Below are 24,024 nucleotides of genomic sequence, written 5' to 3' on the forward strand. Positions count from 1 at the left end.
ATTTGTTTTCTTCACGACATATTTTCTACATTGGCCTCTACACGTAGTACCACCTTGGTTTTCAGCGTCCTCGTTAGTCTAATATTTTTTCCTTCTCCCAGCGGGAAGGCATTCCTAAAAGAATTACCCTCCCTGATAACTGAGTTATCTGCTAGTAAATGTATTTTGGACATTGCACAGGTTCTGTGAAAAGGATTTTCATGCGTTTGGATAATGTCACAGTGAACACCAGCCATCTGTGGTATGTAGCTATTATATTAGTCTTTTTGTGCGTGCATGTGTAAGACAGAAAGAGGTTTTTTAGAATATTACGCTATATTACGGATATTAAACGCAGACCAAAACGGAAACTGCCGAAAATCGGCGAACCGTGTCTTTCGGTAGAATCGAATCTGTGTATATACCTACGTGATCCTGGCATAATTCCCTATCATTGATGAAAGAATTGGGAGACAAAAATCTCTCCTCTCGTAAATAACAGCGCGGAATAACACGAATGAATCTTTGTATTGTGTGTAAAATCAAATTCATGTTAGTTTTATAGCAGCTGCACCCCTCCCCCGTGTCCGTAGTCTATGGGCTATATGGCTATTAACAACACCTACCCTACCCTACCCTCTATGGAGACGTCCTATATATTTATATACCACGGAGTCCTTAATTGAAGCATTAATCCAGTCTTTTTATTTCGAATTCTTATTCGAATTACCAATGTTCAGCTTTGTTTAATATATGTTAACGGCTATAACTTGATTTGTCTATAGGGATCGCTCTCCCATTGCCCAATCTGAAATCATAACGTTGGATTATATTGTCAATGGGAAACTCTTATCAACGCTAGAAGAAACAATATCTTTGAATTTTTCCAACAGGCTGAAAAGAGTTTTAAAAGAGCAGGTACGAAGTTAAAAAACTTGACTGAGATTAAAATAAATTAGATTGAGATTAAAAAACATTTCAAAACTTTTCATATAAAATCAGGATCATGCATGGGTGTCAGAGGCGTAAAAGTACTAGGTTCTTATTGGTTTAATCTTAATTCTATCCGAGATTATTATTGCTGAACATCTCTATCTTTCAAAATTACTATAAAGTCCATTTTTGTCGTTATTGTTTCAACCTTTCAGGTGAAATGCTTGTTTTTGGACGGAGAGGAATGGAGCGATAAGAATATGAGTGTTGATTCAGTCAATGAAGATGATATTACATGTTTGACAAATCATTTATCAAGCTTTACAATGGTTATTCTTCCAAAAACCGACGAGGTAAAACGACTCTAACATATACATTTTAATAGCACACGTAACACGTTCTCTTTTTTCGCTGCTATATATTTAATTTAGATGAGCGCTTCCAATAAAAAGGCAATAGAGATCATCTATTATATCGGAACTGGACTATCACTGGCTGGCCTATTGATCTCATGCATTATTTATGCTGTTTTGTTGTGAGTATACATACAGTCTTATTTCTTCAACTAATATATTAATCGACTGAAACTTCATGTTAAGTGCAGCCAACTAATGCTCAATTTGTACGTGCCACTTTAAAATCAACTTCCAGTGAGTAAGGATTGGCTCTTTAACTGGAAATTAAAAGATGATAATTTCTAAGAACTTGATGATTATCAGTTTAAAAACTGTCGATAATTTAATTTTGTTGTATTTTCAAATTTCAGCAAGGATCTCAAGATTCTGACGACTAGTCGTCACTTGGTACATTTCAACTTGCAGATTGCATTGGGATTGACACAGATTGTTTTTCTAGTGGGGATGGTTGCCACAGATGATAAGGTAAGGCATGGATTTATATAGTGCACCAGTGAACTGAGATAAGTCTGGAACGCTAGCCCTCTGTCTTTCGCTCATTAATCAGTAAAGCCAAGATGGCGAAACATGAAGCCTTTCTTGTAGGTATGATCCAGCCTCAGGCGCGGAAATTTCAAAGGTAAAATCATAATTGCCGCCATTTTACATACGATATTTCGGAGTGGAGGCCTGGATCATACCTACGAGAAAGGCTTCACATTCCGACATCTTGGCTTCAAATCAGTTTTCAATGTATATTGAGCAAGTGTGTATAAACTATAGGTTATCTTTTTTTGTTTAGGTCGCTTGCAAGGTTGTGGCCATCTTGGTTCATTATTTTTCCTTGGCTTCTTTTGTATGGATGCTTCTTGAAGCTGTGATGCTTTATTTAAAGCTAATCTCTGTGTACAGTGGAGAGTGTGTAAGAATTAAAAATTTCATGGTATTTGGTTGGGGTAAGTGTCACATATAACTCCACAACTGATTAATCACTTTAACGTACATCTCGTCGTTATCTCGACTATTTTTGTTCAATTATTATTGTCAATGTTACAGATATGCAAGATAATTATAGTAACTTTAATATCAAACGTTTAGGTAACGATATTTTACTTTTGCATGGAAAAACTTTGTAATATTTACAAAGTGAAATGTCCGGATTTCTTCACTTCGGGATTTTTTGATAAGTATATTTGCTTTTCTGGGCATCGATCTGCACATTTTTTGAATGCATGCATTCAAAGTGTCAACATAGGTAACTTTATTTAGCTTTTGATTAAGAAAATTAGCTCATGCATAGGAACACCACGTAAGTAACGTTACAATACCTACAAGCTAATTTACTTATTTGATGTAAATATACAAGAATATTATTTAGCTTTTATTTCAATCCACTTCACAGGATTTCCTTTACTATTTGTCGGCTTAGTTGCTGGAATAAAAAATGACAAATATGGTACAAAACAATGGTAAATAAAATTTTACTTCCTTTTTTATGTTTTGGATTTAAGTTTGTCATAAAAGTTCCTGAATTATAATGGCCAGAATCATTCTTTCCTACAGGTGTTGGATGTCTCATGAAGAAGACTTATTCTGGGTTGTCTTTGCGCCGATAATGCTGGTTGTATCGGTAATTAAGTGTTTTCGTTCTTCACTATTAATTCGAAATATTACTAAGTTCCAAAGAAAATTATAGCTAATGTGCTCAAGAGAGTAAAAACGTATCGATATGTAATTTCATACGATGTTCGATTTATTTAAATTGGAACTCCTTCATGGACTATATATATGTCATTCACCGGCTGCGAGGTCCGAATGCAAAAAACTGTGCCGGAGGTCTCGAAAACGGCCCGAGGCCGTAGGCCGAGGGATGTTTTTGAGACCGAGGGCACAGTTTTTTGCATCCGGACCGAAGCTGCCGGTAAATAACGTGTTTATTTTTTAACCTTGACTTTTTTGACTTTATAAAACACAAAAAATACAACAAATTTAAAGAATAAACTATAAAAATTTTAAATTCTGCAAGCCATTTTAGAATTTTAATACGTCAACAACTCCTTATAAGGATATCCTAGTCGGGAAACAGCCAATGAAATGGCAAATATTGTTACCATAGCAACTAAATCACGGCAAATCGATTAAAAAAACAACGTATTGACAAGCGAAAAAAGGCGTAAAAAATCCAAAAAAAAGAAGTTTTTCGGGTATGTTTTTTATTTTTAACATTCATTTAGCCTTTCCCAGAAAGGTTTTCACACATTTTAGCCGTACGTTGCTTTGGTCTTGTCGTTTTGCTTGCATTTTTCACAGCGGGCCGGATGCATTTTGCAGCGGGCCGGATGCAAAATTCCGGCCCGCTGTGAAACGCTTCTCAGCCAATCAGATTGCTTCATTTACAGAGTTAAAAAGTAAATGCCAATATTGACAAAGCAACTTCAATTCATTACAGGTAACTCTGGTGGTTGTTATTGCTGTGGCTCGTGTAGTGTTTCTTCTTTCGAAGTCGACATGCACCGATAACATGAAAAGGATAATGTATAGCTATAAGTCACCCATAATTATAATGCATATTCGTAAAACGACTTTGTGATGTTAAGGAGCTTTAGCAGTGCACACAAGAACAAGATTCGTCAGTTTCGCGCCTAACTCTTTCCTTTTTCCTACGCCATCTGACGAAACTCGTGGTCGTTCAGCTTTTGAATAAGAAATTAATCAACAAACTCGTACTTAAAAACTCACTGTACGAGTTTTGGCTGGTGGCGTAAGCAAATAACATATACGAATCTTGTACTTGTGGTCGTACTCGTAGTCATATGCACTGCTAAAGCTCCCCGCGGCTGCTCAATGTTTGAAGAGATGTGTCGTTATTCAAATTGCCAAAAATATGTTTTTGCAATTTTTTCTACAGCTCTGCAGCACGCGGTGTTATGATATTATTCCCAACTCTTGGTCTTTCCTGGGCTTTCTGTGTCATTGCACTCTACAGTGATTTCATAGTATGGCAATATCTCTTCGCAATTTTTTCATCGCTGCAGGTAAACACACAAGAATATTATTCCTGGTTTTTGCCGATAATACTGGATGGCTTTTAATTTGAGAAAGGACCGAACCTCAATCCTGTATCTTACGCGGGGGGAGGGGGAGGGGACGATTTTTCCAACCATATAATGGATTTAATACGATTAAAGATTTTCTGTTTGGTCCCGTCTTTAAGATAAATTTCGTTAAAATATAACCACTACAATTTTAGCTCTTTATCCTTCACATATAGACGCAAGCTATGAATATTCTGTTTCTTTATCAGACCTGTATAAAACACATCAAATGACGTTTTAACATTTGTTTTGACATTCATCTTACTTTTGATTAGGGATTTCTCATCTTTCTATTCTACGGAGTTTGCAACACAGAGGTGCGTAATCTGTGGGTGTAGTACCCATCTCTAGTGTATGTATCATCAATTCCCATATGTATCCCAAACTCGAAATCCTGCAATGATCCCAAAAATATGGGATTGTTGCACGATTTCAACACACATGGTGGAATTTGTAGCCACCGAGAACAGAGTAACTTTGCTATATTAAGACAACACACTGAATTCACTCTTGACCACAATTGAAAAATTTATTGAATATTTTGCTCGATCTGCTCAGGTATTTCTTCATTCTTTTACAGCTTCGGGTGGCAATTGGTCGGAAAATGGGTTTCAACGTCAACGCTTCCTCTACCACGACATAAGGCAGGTAATTTGTACTTTCATTATTATTATTATTATTTCTGTCGGTGCAAAACAGAATTTGGTCATTGCTTGTTCAATTTGTTGTAAGTGCTGTCAAGGCTATTTTCGTGACCTGTGATCATTGTTATTTGTGCATCATGATTCGTGATTTAGGAAAATGCCATTCCGTGAATCGTGATGACCTAAAAAGCTGGCTAGCTAAGGCATCGTAATTTCACCAATATTTTGCCACTATTTATAAATTTTTACCCCATGAAATTAAAACTAAAGGTCAAAAAATCAAAACATTTGATTTCTACTTCATCTCACAGTTTTTCCGCTGCAAAGTCAACTAGTCGTAGATTTTCGTGGGCCTTCATACACTGTCATCACATCTTCGTGGATTTGTAATGTCTTCTTTGAGCCGGTGTGTTTTAGCAAAAAAAAGTTAAAAACTTCGTGATTCTTGAAATCTGAAAAAGACCTTCATGATTTCGTGACAAGACCACCCCGTGCCCCCTCTCAATTAATGCTGAGTTCTTTACATTCCCTGCACTTTAATTTTCCCGTCAGTCTTTGAAATGTCATCTTTTCCCATTGTTCCCGTCCAGATCTTTAACTCAAATAATACACTAAAATTCTAAAAGAGCCAAAGTTAACATTAAACTAAAATTAAACTATATAAATTTTTTTAGGGGATGAATTTCTTATCTTCGATTAAGAAACAAAACTAAAATGATATAACCATTAAATATTTACCTAGCATTTATATATATGCATAAATAGAGAGAGAGGTTTAATGTGTATATCTTGGTAATGCCTTGAATAGAAGAGGGTAAATCAATTATGTTTTTTGATATTTCACTCGACGTAGCTAACTTCTAGAGGTTGAAAGGGTCTTAATTTCGAGTGGAATTATACACACATATATATACATATATATATATATATATATATATATATATATATATATATATATATATATATATATATATATATATATATATATTGCATGTGCCAAATATGTATTTATGCATGTGTGCTCGATATACCAAAGTATAGAAGCGAACTTTTATCGAAATGAGACAAAGAGAATAAATTTTTCTTCAGTAATGTAACCTAATACAATACGTATATGTATATATGCAATTCGTTTTTCGTCAAACATGTAAATAGTATATATATATATATAACCATGACAACTATATAGCCCGACATTTAAATTCTCCTGATGAGTGTGGCAAGTGCTTGTTATACGAAACAAATTTGTAGTGAATAAAATCATGTAAAGTGAACCAAGTTTATTTTAGCTATTTTATATCGTCTGTATATATATAAGCATGGTCTCCCATTTCTAAAATGGATAACACCTAGTTCTCATTTTTCTTGGGATGACGCCCGTATAGCGTCATATAGCAGAAAATATCGAACTTTCGATTCCATGCATGCTTCCTAGGAAAAAGGCAATATTATTTAAACATGATTTAACTTTTTTGCATTTTGAAAATTTATAAAAGTTGAAACTTAATCATTCAACTGAATGAGTTTATTGAAATCAATTAAATGTGTCAAATTTATGATAGCCATGCATGCATGCATTATCAATGCAATATCAATATCATGATATTAACTGTTAATCAAGTAAGTGCTCGTAATAGATCGTGATAGTAATCGTCTTTTTAAATAATTAAAGCCAATTTTCTAGGGCATGCAGTACTTCTGCTGGTTTTATAATGCTGAAAGTGAGTATATGAATATTCCGCGGCCGCTAAAAGCCCGTTTTCCACTGGGCGAATTTATTCGCGCGCGACGCGAAGCGATTTTTGAAACCCAGTGATGTGATTGCTTTGCGAAAAAAACCGCGATGCCATCTGGAAATTAAATGAACTCAGCTTTCCTATTATTGGTCAAGCACAAGTGGAAAGTTAAAGTGCTTAATATCATAACTCCATAACGGCCGCATTTTAAACACCTCAGCCTTAACATACCGTCTGCTTAATTAAAGACAATTTACAATGCTCGTCTACGAAAAACTTTTTTATTTCTTCATTTATGGTTCTTTTATCCGCTGTTGTTCTTCCAGAGGATTCCAGCAATGGGTAGGAATAATTGCATTTATTTGTTATAATGATATATTTCAAACTCACAGCTCAACTGAGCTCCTAGTTACTACATGTAATCTACGATATAAATTTATGTACTCCTATGTAATCTAATAAGATTACGTAGTCGTATGTTCGTATGTCATGTCATTTGTTTGTCATGAATGCCCGTGTATAGGCTAACTTTTGAAATTGGTATGAGCCTAAAGCACCGAATACGTACGCGATATTTATTGGTACGGCACGGGTAAAAGTTTCGGCCGTGCCACTTTTACAAGTGGTAGTCCATGCAAGCACGGATAAAAATGGTACGGGTGCCAGTTTTATCCGTGCCGTACCAAATATCGCGCGTAGCATAAACGGGGCTTAAAACTCGTCGCCCAAGAAATAAGTGGGTTATAACGTATTACCTCCTCAGAATCGTATAGGCTATCAAACTAGAAGTGGTAAGAAAAACCGAACACGTAGGAATATAGAATTTATAAGATAATTTATAATTTATAATTTATAATTTATAAGCAATATAGAATTTATAAGATAACTTATAATTTATAAGCAATATAGAATTTATAAGGAGCTTGTCTCTAAAAAAATGGTTTGAAGATAAAGATGGCTTTTTTGTCAAGCTCGATCCAGTCTATATAATCATTCATTCCAAATGAAATACACAAAGTATTCATTTAAAATTAAAAGTTGCATCCCTGGCACTGACGTTTCAGGGTGTTCGGACAAGTTCCGGCACGTGAGATTTTTCCTGTATTAATGATCGAAGCCGTCCTAATGATTGTTAGCATGCAAGCAGGTTTTCTGCGGAAAAACCTTGCGCAAAACAATAATAGAAATAAAAAAGCAATAAAAAGAAACAGGAGCACTCGGTAGTTATAGCAGGGTGTAAGTGAAATTTCGCTGAGCCATTATTTATGTTTGCCGACTAGGCTGCTCACCACAACCATATGTAGTTCGCACCGGGCAAAATTAATTTTTGCTTCTATTGGAGTGTGATTTGAGTGTTTTGTGAACAGTAAATGCTCAATCAGCTAATAATAATAGTTCTCCATAGTGTTGAGATAATCTTGTAAATTATGCACAGCTGCATTATATGAAATAAATGCCCGTAATACATTTATTGAATTGTGGCTACCTTATTATATATACGTAACTTTGTGCAAATAGCTATCAATTGCGACATAATTTTGTGATTTGTATAGAAATAACAAATGTTCTCTTGAAAAGAAGATATTCACAAGCGTAATTTCAATTAAAGCCCCAGTTCAGCCTCGCGAGTAAACGCGTTACACTACTCTCGTTTTTTCAGCCTCGTTTACACTACACTCGATTTTTTGGTACGGTGTGGCAGAAATGGAGTGTATAGTGTAAACGGAGCTTAAATTCTCTTGCCCAGTTACCCAAGATTCAACGAAGCGTGAGATGATTTTGAGGTATTGAAATGAGCAGATAACATAATCCTGGCAGTCGTATAATCACCACAATAATAGCATGTGCTTCTTTGGTGTCATAAAGACTTATAAAATAGCTCAAAATCATCTCACGCTTCGTTGAATCTCGGATAACCGGGCTCATGTAAACAGCCCCTAAATGTCGTTTAGCTCTGGGTTATTCTGTACATCACATTTTTGGTCGCGTTGAATGCTATTCAAACAATGGATAATGAATGATTAACCTCATCATATATTGCTTGAATTGCATTCGACAAGACGAAAAGATGATTTCTAATGACTTTTACACCATGTATTATAACCCTTATATTGTTTTTTCCTAATATGTTATGCGTATTTAATGATGTAAGTGCATAGTCTCAACTCAATTCCTGCGTGCACGTCAATGTGGTTGACGGGCATGCATGTTCATGAAACTTGCCACCAAAAGTTAAAACAACGAGCAACCAGCATTTTGGTAACAATTAATACTCGGATATTCCATGGTAAACGGCCAGACGAATAAGACGTACATTTTATCGAGGCATACATGAAAGGCATTGATCACTACGCATGTAAAAGTCTTAACAAGTAAATACGTGAGAAGTCGGCATACAATCCCTTCGGACGAACATCATTCTGAAGAGGAATTTGTTGTTATTGTTAGTAGGAGTGCAAAATTAAACGAACATCTAGAATTAAAGTACTTCAACGCGAAAGTAAGTCATCATTCTGTGGTATGTTTACTTCATACTGACGATTATCTGAATAATGTAGAGCCGACATGTAATAGTGTGTCACATGCATAGCTGCCAGACAATAACGGTCTATTTCAACACGACAAGATTAGTACCAACATAACTTAGATGAATCTGGCCTTCACTTCAAGTGGTACATCCTTAGTAGCTATGACTTCAAATGCATGCGTGTGTTTATGATCGACTTAAGGTAGGACTCAATAAAGGCGGTGTTACACTATGCCACTTTCCTTGCAACTTGCAATGCATGCAATTCCACTTCTGACGTCCAAAGTTTACAAATAACCTATACACAATTACTTAGACTATGTCAACACGGTCAGGTTTCCAGCGATTTCATGCCAAAACGGTTTCAAACGCCGTCAATTTACAATAATAGTTGCAGCTAATTTAAGATATTGAGCATATTTTCCCTGGGATTGTGTGGACAAGGCTTCAAAGTGACAATCTATAGATAAAAATGAATTTGAAAACGCTCGAAAACGACGCTTGTGTGCACATCTCTTAAAGGGATATGGCAATAATAATTATTTCTGTTTTTCTGAAACGAAAATTTGCACTTCGTATACAGCCTTTTTACAAACTTTATTTATCTTCCTTACTTCGCAAGATATTGGCGATCAAAAACATCGACTATCGAGATATATCCGCCATCTTGTTTTATAATGAGATCTAATTACGTGACGTCAAAAGCAGGGTTAACGCTTAAAAAGTAACAACTACATGTTTACGGTTTAGTTCAGAGCTCTTACAATTCGAACGTTATAATTTGAGATACGTGCGATTGTAATACCATGAAGCTTCACTTCGCCGGATCGTTAATTTGAAGTTACAAAACAAATTATTTTCCCCCAGCTTATGAGGTAACGCATATCGGAGCAAGAATATGCATTTCAAAAATGGCGGATGAAAGATAATTTCATTCAAAAATATCTTGAGAAGTAATGAAGTTAACAAAAATCCATAAACGAATTTTGTACATACTCACGACGTTCTTTTAAAATGGAAAAAGATCATTGTTATATTGCCGTATTCCTTTAGTGGTTTGGTTTAATTCGTGTTTCGATGACTTGATCCCCAAGCACGCGGGAATTTTGTGACAATTAAGAAAAGCGCGCGATTAAAGATTCTTTGAAGTGTGAAATATTAGCAAATTTTTCAATTGTTTTTACGCAGAGAACTCACTATATAACTATAAGTGCATGTTGTGCAATTATTCTCGTGGGAGTAAAGCCAAAGACATTTTCGCCATGGTGGATGAAATTTAAATTGCAAAAGAGGAAAATCCGTTTTAAAATCATCCAACATGGCGACGATGACGAAATGTGCACACCGTGCACCTATAGTTCCCGGCTCCACTTTCACTCTGCTTCTCTATTGGCTTTGCATAAGTGGGAATTTTAATTCTATCATATCCCTTATGCACCGTTTCAAAATACCGTCTGGAGTAGGGAGTTGTATACTGTATATTTTTATTATTTAGTGACTATGCATTCAATTGAACCACAATTAAACTGCGTATCGCCCTAAAGACCGGTTCTCATATGCCATGCGCGTACAGTCGCGGCCACGTATTATTTGTGACCGGTAAGGAAGAAAAATTAATCAAAAGAACAACGCACTTCATTCATCAACGCTGACAATGCATGATATGATCATCGACAATAGCCATCGCCGACCGTCGGTGACGTATGAGAAGCAGGCATTTGATACGCGTTGTCTGTATTGTACTATATGTGTTTAGAAACATTAGGCTTTAGATTATAATTCCGTGCGTTCAGAGTAGGTTGAATTAGGCCTAGGTTATACGTCTCATTTTGGTCACGTCGAAAGCAGTTCAAACCATAGATATTGAGATGATACACCTCATTATGCTTCACTGATTATCATCTCATCTATTGTGTGAATTGCATACGACGTGACCAAAATGCGACGTTTAACCTAGGCCTTACTGCCTTTTAGGAATTGTAAATTTGGAAACTTGCATGACGTTGCCAGAGCAACCTAAACAACACACATTACTATTGGGAAAAACAAGTACTGTATAAATATTATTTATCCTGTTGAGCAAAATTCCCCTCGTGTCATTCCTTTCGCGTTTAGAATTTGAGTCAAGTACGCCAACTCAATTGAATTTTTTGTATATTAGAAACCTAACAAAATTTGCTTAAAAAAATATAAAATTATCGACATTAACAAGACTTCAATTATGTGAATATAAAGACGCCATCTGGATTCAGTGCGAGCCTCTCTTTATATTAATACCTCTCCATTGGTTGGTCGACACAAGTGGAGTTGTCATCTCATTTTCTACAACTGTTTTTTGCGGGGTTTTAATTTAAACACTTGACTTATACCGTCTTCTGAAAGACAAACAATATGTTGGTTTGCGAAAAAATTTTACATTACTTTATCGCTTCGTGGTTTATCTACAGTTTTGCTAATTCTACGGTATGAATATATGTATTTTTTTTAATAGTTACTGTTTAAATATATCAACGGTGAAACGGGCTTACCAAATATAACTTACTTGTATAATCAATATAGCAATACATGCAAGTATATATTGACTAATTTTTAGAAAATTTATTAAGGTTGTCTTTCCAAAACATTTATCAGGGCGCTCAAATTTTTGAATGAATTATGGTCTATTACAGGAATCATATATTTAAAAAAGTTGACTAATGAATGTCCAAGACGACGTGGATTACTATTATACGATGCTTCTTCGTGTCCAAATAAAGCCGCTGACGTGAGACCCCGCGTTTAGAGTTTGGATTATTTAAGTCTATGCAGTTAAATATAATTATTTAAGTTCAGAATTTGGCATGAAGCAACATCATATGTAGCTATTGATTTCATGTTCGTTAAGACCACGGTACCGACTAGGCGACAATCGCTGCAATATGTTGCTGCAACAAATATAATATTGTTTCGTGTGTACATTTGGACGGCAACGCATGATAATCAATATCATTATAGGCAACAAGAGCGCGATAATTACCTAGTCTTGCCACTGCGACATGTCCCACAAAATCAGCTTGACTTGACTGACAAATTTGCACCGGAGTTAAAATTGTCGCTCAAATTTCCATGCTCAGACGATGAAATTTGCCGCTACGACGTGTTGTCGCCTAGTGTTTACCGGCCTTTATTCAATATGCGATAAATTTGAGTATTAGATATAAGACAACAGATAAAAGACAGCGATTCTTCTATGTAGTGAATTTCAACTGCTGCATGCACAGAAAAATCATACTGAATACGATTATATATGATACAAAGTCTTGGTATATAAAGTATTTATTATGTCAGTTGAGTAAAGCGCCATGCGTATAGGCTGATGTAGACCTGTATGTTTACACTTTTAGGTATAGACCTATGCATGGTGTCTCTTTTTAAATTCGCTTTAATCAGTTTATCATAGTTTAAATAAGCCGGGAAGTCCTAAACAATTATTTTGCTCAGGAAATGTCCACGTATTCTTTCGAATGAAGTAAACGGAAGACACGAAATATTGATCGATGCATGCCGTGGATGCCGATCGATGACACAATGTCGCGGGAAATTTTTTGCTACATTTATAGTGTATATATGTATAGTTTACAAGATATGATCTGGTCGTATCCAATGCATTTACCGAAACAGAGCGGTTTGTGTCGACAGGCAGCGCCACAATGTTTTTTTCCTTCATCCCTGCTCAATTTCCATGTCGGGAGTTCTTGAGTTCTTGCCTTGTGCTTGCACTAATAGGTAGAAATATTCAGTAAAATATAGACTGAAGCAAGTGTAAACTTATAGAGAAGGGAAGCTTGTAAAAATTTGAAGATATATTGAATTTTACTAGAGAATGCGTTAGTCGATTCTCGTTTTCAATGTGAGATAACATCACGCAGGTACAAAGTTGGGAAAAACATAAAAATAAATGCTGTGCTGTAAAATCTTCAACTTACTGAGGTCAATATACCATATCAGAGCGTACTCTAATGGACGCAGAAAAATATAGCTAGCTATTGTAAAAAAGCATTGCATTTAAAAGCCTAACTTACGCCTTCAAAGTACCTGTGATACGTCAGGAAAACTAATCTTTCATCTAATATTTTTACAGTTCAAAAATCAAACCCAAGATCTAAACAACACATGCAAAAAAGGTTTGTAGTATCTACGATAGTCGATTCAAATAAAATAAATTCATTTTATACCTTTTCAATTTACAATATGAATGCTATAGTTTAGATATATATAGCTCAGTGGCGGGTCTAGGCATGTGCAGAATAAATTACTACGACTTAAAATCGGGATCGCATTGGCAAATTTCAATGTAAAAATATTCTTTTCTAATCTATAACCAATAGGGTTGTTATTAAGGTGTTTTAAATTTAGGATTTCCCTACACCCCTAGATCCTTCACTGATATGGCCATCTGTTTTTGTATTTACTTCTATCACTCTCTGGGAAATACTTTTAGCAAAAATTCTTAGGAAAAAATTCGCCGTTTCATTTTTGTAAGACGAAAAATGGTTTTGAAATGGAAACAAAATTGCTATCAAAGAATTTTATGGAGTCTTCTCTATTCTTGGGTTTCCTGGGCCGTCATAATTCTAGTGGGGGTCATCTCGAAATCGGACAAAGTAAATTTGAGTGAGTTAATTGTTCAATGTATGTGTTGGCTTTGTGCTTCGTAGCAAATATGCCCAATTATTATTTGCTCATGGCACTCCTGTTCAGCAAGGATCGAAGCAATTAAGGTTGACCCCCACACAAATCACAATGAAAACAATACGTGAAACTTACCAATATTTACAAGTTTATACGACAGAGACTGGTTTATTAGGTATTTATTAATGTCGTTGGTTTTGCATCTATATTATACCCAAATAAGAGTCGTATCTTTGTAAGTGTGGTGTATCAAATTTTGTCTTAACGAATTAAGAAAGATCTTTTATTTTCTGCTTTAATGATATGAGAAAGGCCGTAGAATAGTGGTATAGTCTTTATCTCAGACCACCTTATAATTGAAATAGGTGTATACACATGCATATTGAGCAGCTGCAATGGTGTAATATGTTTTTGTGCAAAAACACGAGTGTCGATAATTGAAATCGGAACAAATCAATTTACAAATCAATTTATATAAATGGTATTTTGGCATTAAGGTCGACACAGACAGGACGCGAATTGGCAACGCGGCGCGAATTTTCAACGTTTTATATTTTTCAAAAGCAAATAGATTTTAACTTATCAAAATTTTCTTGTAGATTGCATTAAAATAATAAATTTTGATTGGTCTAGCGTCCATAGATTCCAAATTTTGATCCCAGAATTTAATTTATATGCTTCTGAAAACTGAAAATTCGCGCCGCGTTGCCGCTTCGCGTCCAGTCTGTGTCGGCCTTTATGGATGGGAAGTTAACTGTAACTAACTCTGTTTCTTAGCAATTGAACTTATTGAAGTGAACAAGTTCGGTAAAAAATTCAAAAAAGTAAAAGAGTGCATCAATAGAACCAAAGGAATCAAACAAATCAAACGAATCAAACGAATCTTGGTTTCTAGCGATGATGGCGAAGAAAATTTTCCTTACTCTATTAGAATAAAGAAATGGAATTCCACCAAACAAATCGTTCCAGCCACGTGGATCTTGGTGTGTAACAAAAGCGAGACATACACAAACACTAAATTGAAGAGTGCATTGCAATTAAGAAATATGAGTATCACTTATTGTGATGTTCGTTGGTGTGAGTATGCCAATAAGAAACAATTTAAAACCTTTAATCTTACAGGTAAGATTATAATTATTCGTGTGTTAAGCCTTTTTCCACTATAGGCGAATTTATTCGCGCGAAATGATAAAAAGTTGGAAACAACTTTACTTTTTCGCGGCGAATTCTTTCCCAAACCAATCACATCACCGGATTTTGGATATCGCGATCTTTGGGTCACGCGAATTAATTCTCCTAAAGTGGGAAACGGGCTTTATAGGCTATATCTTTCCATGCATGCACAGATATGTTAGATCTGAGATTAGTAAATATACAAATATCTGCGCTGTATGGTGCAAGTTTAAAAGGTTTCAAGATGCATGGTGTACGTTTGTCGTGTTCCTGATGTTCCCGTTTTCTTTTCTATTCTTTTGCCTGTCAACATGCTTTAATTTCAGGCACAGATTGTAAGAAAGTTGCTGCATCGGTGTGCGAACTAATAAGGCGCCAGGTAATGATTTTTAAACACTCACGTGATTTTCCACAGCAAAACAGAGAAATATGAAATTATTATATGAAGGCAATCATGCAACGTATAATTTTTACTTTTTTGCATTGTGTGTATCTTTTTTCCCAAAAAATTTTTAGCTTTTGAAATACCCATGAGAGCTAAAATATTTTATTGGATTTAAGACCTAGTTTACAATTAAGACTTACGTGTCACCCCTGAAGAATATAGCTGGTTTATTGACAGCTGTAACAGAGAAGTCATTCGTGAAAAATTCAATTCAATTCCCCTTGCCGATTTTCAGCGAGTTTTCGGGATAAAAATGCATTGGCATTAAGCCATACTTAATTGCACTCTGCGCTCAAAATTTTGAAACAAGGTTCAAGACGGTTTTCCACCACACTATAGGTTAAATTTTTCAAACGAATGCTATTTTCTCTTGATTTTTCAGTCAACCTTTTGCATATTTTATCTATATGCAAGGAAGTGCAATCTAATCACCACAACTGCATGAAAAGAGCGCATTAAAATTAGTATAGAAATGCAATCTTGTTTACGAGATGTTGTAAAATGCGGTGGAAAAAAGTATACAAATTTGCAAACCTTGCATGCAAGGCAATATTTTTTGTATTTTACAACATTTCGCAACCAAACGTTTCGCAACATTTTGCATTTCTACTATCTACTACGCTCTTTTCAGCTCGAACGAACTGGGCTGAAGGAGAACGGGTCTGACTATATTGTTCTTCTGGCCAGCTTAAAAAGATCTCAAAGGCATGCATGGAAGACGCCCACCAATTGGAATTAAAACTATCCACGTCAAAGGCAAAATTTTTTTTCAGGAAAGGTTGTTGTCGGAATTTCATAGATGTTTTGGGAGAAAGTGGATTGAGAAGAGCAGAAAACCCGGGAAATGTCATTTCGTGAGTTAACTCGTGTACATGCAGCAACTGAATTTGTTTATACAGTTATGTTTTATGGTCACTCTCTTGCTTTTGTTTAATTGTTATATAATATAGAGCTCCGCTCATCACGACATCTTCGTTTGTCGTTATGAAGCAACGATTTTTAGCAAATGTTTATTAATTTGAAAGATTTGATACAATTTTTTTCAGGTTTCGGACATTAATAATCTCCACTGTCTTTTATTAACTTCAAAACCTGACGTGTTCCGGCCATGCAAAGTCTTTAACGCATACGTTTTTGCTCCGGCCGGCAGCGCTAGCTAGCGTGGAGCTATAAGGATATATATAGGATTGAAGTTTATTTGGTGTCGCAAATTAATTATCTACATCATCTTCGTTATTCTTAACAGAGTCGCAGGAAAGCACTACGCAAATTTATTAAAGGAATGATTAAACTTGTCCGCCTTCGTGTCTTTTCCAATTCATGGAGACTACAAAATGGCACTTCGAGTATGTCACTAATTCTTGTCCTTCTATCAATCAGATATATGTAATCATCATTTTCTAAATATATATATTCAGTCGGTCCAGAAAATATTTATGAATAAAAATATTCAACTTTAATTTGGTTTCAAGATTTGTTTTAACCCACGATTAAGCTAACCACTGGAATCATATAGTATTTTTTATACTTTTAGAAAAAAATCTTTCTTACGTTTTTTTGCGATATCGTAAGGCTAAAGATTAGATCTCTTATACTGGTCGACTCTTTTAGATTAATTATGAATTGGTGATGCATGACATCTGCATGCATAAACAGTGAATTCCGGGCCGTAAAGCTATAGAAGCTTAATTTGGGGGGGGTGTATATTCATATATTCGTCTTATGCCCGACTGATTTCTTTTGTACGCTGTTGCTCTTACCGTATATAAACATGAATATAAGAATACAAACACACGCACCCAATTAAGCTATACGGCCCTGACAGTGATTTTCGTTTAATTTTGCAAACACCTGGTGGCTTGATAACTTGTCGTGAAGGATGAATCGTTCTTTACGTACGTCACTAACTGGCTTTTCTTTTCAGAGCTGGAAGTCTTCGTTGGGAATTTCACGCAGTTTCTTCAAAATAGAACAATACCGTTCAAATCTCTTAGGAAGCTATGTAAAAGACGGGCAAATTGTGAGTTATATCGATGAACAACGTACCACTTGATAGCAATAAATTTCCAAATTTCTCGTTTTACATTCGGTAATTAGTCTGTCCCAGACCACTGCACGAGGCATCGTCATACAAATATTACATGCATGTTGCAAAACGGTGTAGAATTATACGTAATCCAGTTTCTAGTCGCCGTGTCTTTTGACTTTACAATTCGCCAAAAATTTGTTTTCTTCACGACATATTTTCTACATCGGCCTTTACACGTACTACCACCTTGGTTTTCAACGTCTTCGTTAGTATAATATTTTTTTCCTTCTCCCAGCGGGAAGGCATTCCTAAAAGAATTGCCCTCCCTGACCGGTTAAAAAGATTTACAAAAAAACATTAAGATAACTGAGTTCTCTACTAGCAGATGTATTTTGGACATTGCACAGGTTCTGTGAGAAGGATTTTCATGCGTTTGGAGGACGTCACAGTGAACACCAGCCACCTGTGGTATGTAGCTTTTATATTAGTTTTTTAATGCGTGCATGTGTAAGACAGAAAGACGTTTTTGTAGAATATCACGCTATATTACGGACATTACGCAAACCAAAACGGAAACTGCCGAAAATCTGCGAATCATGTCTTTCGGTAGAATCGAATCTGTGTACATATATATGCGATTCTAGCGTAATTCTCTCGTTGATGAAAAACTTGGGGGCAAAAATCTCTCCTCTCGTAAATAACATCGCGGAATAACACGCATGAGTCTTTGTATTGTGTTTATGATTTAAATTCATGTTAATTCTATACCAGCTGCACCCCCCCCCCGTGTTCGTAGTCTATGGCTATATGGCTATTAACAACCCCTACCCTCTATGGAGGTCCTATATATACACCACGAAGTCCTGTAAACATAAATCCAGTCTTTTTATTTCCCCCCCCCCCGTGTTCGTAGTCTATGCCTATATGGCTATTAACAACCCCTACCCTCTATGGAGGTCCTATATATACACCACGAAGTCCTGTAAACATAAATCCAGTCTTTTTATTTCCACTTCTTATTCGAATTATTAATGTTCCACTTTGTTTAATATATGTTAACGGTTATAACTTGACTTGTCTATAGGGATCGCTCTCCAATTGCCCCATCTGAAATCATAACGTTGGATTATATTGCCAATGGGGAACTCTTATCAACACTAGAAGAAACAATATCTTTGAGTTTTTCCAACAAGCTGAAAAATGTTTTAAGAGAGCAGGTACAAAGTTAAAAAACTTGACTGAGATTAAAATAAATTAGATTGAGATTAAAAACATTTGACATAAAATCAGGACCAAGGTTGGGTGTTAGACACGTTAAAGTACTAGGTTCTTATTGGCTTGAGATTAATTATTTCCGAGATTATTATTGCTGAACATCTCCATCTTTCAAAATTACTATAGAACTTATAGAATCAATATTTTTGTTTATTGTTTCAACCTTTTAGGTGAAATGCTTGTTTTTGGATGGAGATGAATGGAGCGATAAAAATATGAATGTTGGTTCAGTCAATAAAGATGATATTACGTGTTTGACAAATCATTTATCTAGCTTTACAATGGTTATTCTCCCCAAAACCGACGAGGTAAAACGACTTTAACATATACATTTTAATAGCACACATAACACGTTCTCTTTTTTCGCTGCAATATTTTTCATTTAGATCAGCGGTTGAAATAAAGAGGCAATGGGAATCATCTGTTATATCGGAACTGGACTTTCACTGGCTGGCCTATTGATCTCATGCATTATTTATGCTGTTCTGTTGTGAGTATATACATACAATCTTTTTTTTTCAACTAATCGACTGACACTTCATGTTAAGTGCAGCCAACTAATGCCCAACTTGTACATGGCCACTTTTACATCAACTTCCAGTGAGTAAGGATTGGCTCTTTAACTGCATGGAAATTAAAAGATGATAATTAGTAAAAACTTGATGACATCGGTTTAAAAACTATCGATAAGTTAATTTTGTTGTATTTTCTAATTTCAGCAAGGATCTCAAGATTTTGACGACCAGTCGTCACTTGGTACATTTCAACTTGCAGATTGCATTGGGATTGACACAGATTGTTTTTCTAGTGGGGATGGTTGCCACAGATGATAAGGTAAGGCATTGATTTATAGTACACCACAGAACTGAAATAACCCTCATTAATGAGTGAAACCAAGATGGCAGAACATGAAGCCTTTCTTGTAGGTATGATCCAGGCCTCTGGCGCGGAAATTTCAAAGGTAAAATCGCAATTGCCGCCATTTTACCTACGAAATTTCCGCGTGGAAATTTTCTTCGAGAAAGAACTCATATTCCGCCATCTTGGCTTCAATTTTTTCGCAGAGGTAGTTTTCCAGTGTTATTTCAGTTCACTGTAGTGAATATACTTTTTTACCAATATGGCCACTTCGTGTGGTCCTTTTTATGTATATTGAGCAAGCGTGTATAAGTTATAGGTTATCTTTTTTTTATAATTTTTATAGGTCGCTTGCAAGGTTGTGGCCATCTTGGTTCATTATTTTTCCCTGAGTTCTTTTGTATGGATGCTTCTTGAAGCTCTGATGCTTTATTTAAAGTTAATTTCTGTGTACAATGGAGAGTTTGTGAGCATGAAAAATTTCATGATATTTGGTTGGGGTGAGTGCCACGTATAACTTCACTACCGATTAATCACTTTAGCGTTGATCTCGTCGCTATCTCGACCATTTTTTGTCCATTATTATCGCGAACGTTGCAGATGCATGCAAGATAATTGTAGTAACCTTAATATTAAACGTTTAAGTAACGATATTTTACTTTTGCATGGCAAAACTTTGTAATATTTATCGAGTGAAATGTAGGGATTTTTTCACTTCGGAGGAAGATTTTTTACTAAATATATTAATTTTTTTTGAATGCATGCATTGCGAATGGGTTTTTGTTGATAGTTTATTCAAAGTGTCAACTTATGTAACTTTATTTAGCTATTATAATTAAGAAAATTAGCTTATAGGTACACCACGTAAATAACGTTACATTACCTACAAACTAATTTACCTATTTGATGTCACCATGCAAACATGCAAGAATATTATTTAGCTATGATTTCAATTCATTTCACAGGAATTCCTTTAATATTTGTTGGTTTAATCGCTGGAATAGAAAATGACCAATATGGTACAAAGAAATGGTAAATGAATTCTTACCTTGTTTATTTTTTGGATTTATAAGTTTGTCAAATAAAGACCCTCAATTATAATGGGCCAGCATTATTCTTTCCTAGGTGTTGGATTTCTGATGAAGAAGACTTTTTCTGGGTTGTCTTTGCACCGATAATGCTAGTTGTATCGGTAATTAAGTGTATTCGTACTTCACTATTAAATCGAAAGACTACTAAGTTTCAATGCAATTTCATACGATGTTCGATTTATTTAAATTGGAACTCCTTCATGGAATATATGCCAATATTGACAAAGCAACTTCAATTCATTACAGGTAACCCTGGTGGTTGTTATTGCTGTGGCTCGTGTAGTATTTCGTCTTTCGAAGTCGATATGCACCGATAACATGAAAAGGATAATGTATAGCTATAAGTCACACGTATAATATTCGTAAAACACCTTTGTGATGTTAAGGAGCTTTAATTAGCAGTGCCCCCAAGAACAAGATTCGTTATTTTCGCGCCTAACTCTTTGCTTTTGCTTACGCCATCTGACGAAACCCGTGGTCGTTCACTACGTTCAGCTTTTGAATACGAGATTAATCAACAAACTCGCACTAAAAAACTCACTGTACGAGTTTTGGCTGATGGCGTAAGCAAACAATATACGAGTTCTTGTACTTGTGTAGTAACTGCTAAAGCTCCCCGCAGCTGCTTAATGTTTAAAGAGATGTGTCGTTATTCAAAGTGCAAAAATATTTTTATATTTATATTTATATTTTTCTATAGCTCTGCAGCACGCGGTGTTATGATATTATTCCCAACTATTGGTCTTTCCTGGGGTTTCTTCGTCATCGCATTCTACAGTAATCTCGTAGTATGGCAATATCTCTTCGCAATATTTTCATCGCTGCAGGTAAAGACACGAGAATATTATTCCTGGTTTTTGCCGATAATACTGCATGGCTTTTAATTTGAGAAAGGACGGAACCCCAATCCTGCATCTTACGCGGGGGGAGGGAGGGGGCGATTCTCTGACAACATAATGGCCTTCATACTTTAAAGATTTTCTGTTTGGTCCCGTCTTTAGGATAAGTTTCGTTAAAGTATATAACCACTGCAGTTTTAGCTCTTTATCCCACACATATAGGGGCAAGCTAACGGAATTCTGTTTCTTCATCAGACCTGTATAAAACACATCAAATTACGTTTTAACATTCAGTTTTGACATTCATCTTACTTTTCATTATAGGGATTTCTCATCTTTCTAGTCTACGGAGTTTGCAACAGAGAGGTGCGTAATCTGTGGGTGTAGCACCCACCTCTAGTGTATGTATCATCAACTCAAAATATGGGAAATGGAATTTCGACACACATGGTGGAATTTGCAGCCACTGGACACAGAGTAACTTTGTTATATAAAGACAACACACTCAATTCTCTCTTGACCACAATGAAAATGTTTATTGAATATTTTGTTTGATCCGCACAGACATTTTTTCATTCTCTTACAGCTTCGGGTGGCAGTTGGTCGGAAAATGGGTTACAACGTCAACGCTTCCTCTACCACGACATAAAGCAGGTAATTTGTTCTTTTTTATGATGAAAAGTAATTCCATTATTATTTCTGCAGCAGCACAACAGAATTTGAGTCTGAGTTATTTTTAGTCCCTGCACTTTAATTTCCTCGATCGTCCAGATCTATATTAAACTCAAATTAGTCAAATAAATTGAAATAATACACTAAAATTCTAAGAGGTAAATTTATACATTAAACTTACATTAAATTATAAATTTATTTTTAGGGGATGAAAGTATCTTCGATTAAGAAATAAAAATGAAATGATATAACCGTTAAATATTTACTTATCATATATTCACTTATAATATATAGTGTAAGGGTTCATTCTATACGACCATGTCCGCCATTTCCAGAATGTATAGTTCTAAAAATTCTTTGTTTTAGAGAAATTGCTGAATTTCCTATTGCGAACGTAACATTTTAAAAATGTGTACTCAGAATGTTGGAAATGTCATTTCAGCAATCTCAGTTTCACACATTTCCCAGGGCGTACCTAATCTAGCTCGAAGCATCATGCAGCATAAAGGCGATTCTCCATTACATCCACTCCCCCGCGCGGGCGAAGCGCGCTTTGTTTTTCAGACCCGTCATGGTCCCATGGACAGATTTTCAAAAGACGCTTCACCCGCGCGGGGGAAGCGGACGGTAATGGAGAGTCGCCCTAAAAAATGGGAGTTTCTACTGACGCCCGTATAGCGCCATAGTATCAAAACATTTCTATCTCATGCTATTGGGGGGAAATATACATCATTATTTAAACATGATTTAACGTTTTTTTTGCATTTTAATAATTTAAAAAAGTTAAAACTTAATAATTCAACTGCACGAGTTTAATATAATCAATTAAATGTGTCAAATTTAATATCCATGCATGCACCTATTATGCAAGGTTTAAATGTGTAAATAAAAGCAGTTTACATTGTAATTTTGCAACTGGTAATGAAATAAATACTCGCAATAGATTTACGCGTTTTTTAAAATAAAGATTAATCCAATTTTCTTAAGCCAATTTACTTCTGGTAGTTTAGCAGTTGTATGTATAAAGGATAAGGAAAGTGACAGTGGCCGAGAAAGATCGTAATGTGAGGTAACCATACATAAAAACAATAAACTCTACATTTATAATGCGGAATGTGAACATCGATTTATATATTTTTTATCGTGAATATCGGATTTATATATTTTTTCTTAAAATTATACCTACATATTTAAGTGAATGGGTTCTAATATGACTAAGTAGTAACTTGGCAGCGTCTTCTCATATATAACAACTGCCTAAAATAGACCACTGAAAACACTTCCCCCAACGTTTCGACCCAAGGACCTTTATAAAGCCCGTTTCAGACGTCAAACTTTAAAAATTAACCGATCTTTTCACAGACAAATTAAGCGTTTTGCAAATCGGCACTAAATCTTCATATCACAACGTTAGAACAGCGATGGAATTATCATGTAACGGTGAGGAAATCTTTAAGGCCCAAGGTGCAATTTTTCTGGCAACTTGCAATGCAAGTCTACTTTTAAGACATGTAAATTAGTGAAGTGGGTTCGAAATCTAAGTGTAAGAAACGTCCATTGTGTAATAAAAATTTCGTAGTTGCCCAATTTATATCTTTTGAAAACAGTGCATTGCAAGTTGCATGCATGTATGAAAAATTATACCTTGTTTATATTAGTGAC

General features: G+C 35.4%; 1 protein-coding gene across 3 annotated transcripts in view; it reads left to right on the plus strand.

The window, feature by feature from the left end:
* LOC114516767 (adhesion G-protein coupled receptor D1-like) overlaps positions 1-24,024 on the plus strand; it is a 33,292-nt gene that overhangs the window by 7,128 nt on the left and 2,140 nt on the right. The window contains exons 8-26 of one of the 3 annotated variants that reach the window (XM_028536334.1): positions 181-241; positions 765-897; positions 1,128-1,265; positions 1,344-1,447; positions 1,679-1,793; positions 2,110-2,263; positions 2,710-2,776; positions 2,871-2,937; positions 3,757-3,842; positions 4,216-4,342; positions 4,678-4,719; positions 4,983-5,050; positions 13,430-13,472; positions 14,758-15,532; positions 16,372-16,452; positions 16,845-16,944; positions 17,523-17,618; positions 18,035-18,095; positions 18,712-18,800. In XM_028536334.1, coding sequence (XP_028392135.1) covers positions 181-241; positions 765-897; positions 1,128-1,265; positions 1,344-1,447; positions 1,679-1,793; positions 2,110-2,263; positions 2,710-2,776; positions 2,871-2,937; positions 3,757-3,842; positions 4,216-4,342; positions 4,678-4,719; positions 4,983-5,045 — 1,157 coding nt within the window. In that variant the 3' untranslated portion in view covers positions 5,046-5,050; positions 13,430-13,472; positions 14,758-15,532; ... (3 more) ...; positions 18,035-18,095; positions 18,712-18,800. Of the gene's footprint in view, positions 1-180; positions 242-764; positions 898-1,127; positions 1,266-1,343; positions 1,448-1,678; positions 1,794-2,109; positions 2,264-2,709; positions 2,777-2,870; positions 2,938-3,756; positions 3,843-4,215; positions 4,343-4,677; positions 4,720-4,982; positions 5,051-5,720; positions 5,917-13,429; positions 13,473-14,757; positions 15,533-16,371; positions 16,453-16,844; positions 16,945-17,522; positions 17,619-18,034; positions 18,096-18,711; positions 18,801-22,014; positions 22,057-22,276; positions 22,345-23,724; positions 23,803-24,024 lie in introns of those variants that run through there. The other 2 variants (XM_028536336.1, XM_028536335.1) reach the window with 2 other exon arrangements.

This window comes from Dendronephthya gigantea, unplaced genomic scaffold (genome assembly GCF_004324835.1).
Source record: "Dendronephthya gigantea isolate DGI-Jeju-01 unplaced genomic scaffold, DenGig_1.0 000006F, whole genome shotgun sequence".
In the NCBI taxonomy this organism is placed as follows: Eukaryota; Metazoa; Cnidaria; class Anthozoa; order Malacalcyonacea; family Nephtheidae; genus Dendronephthya; species Dendronephthya gigantea.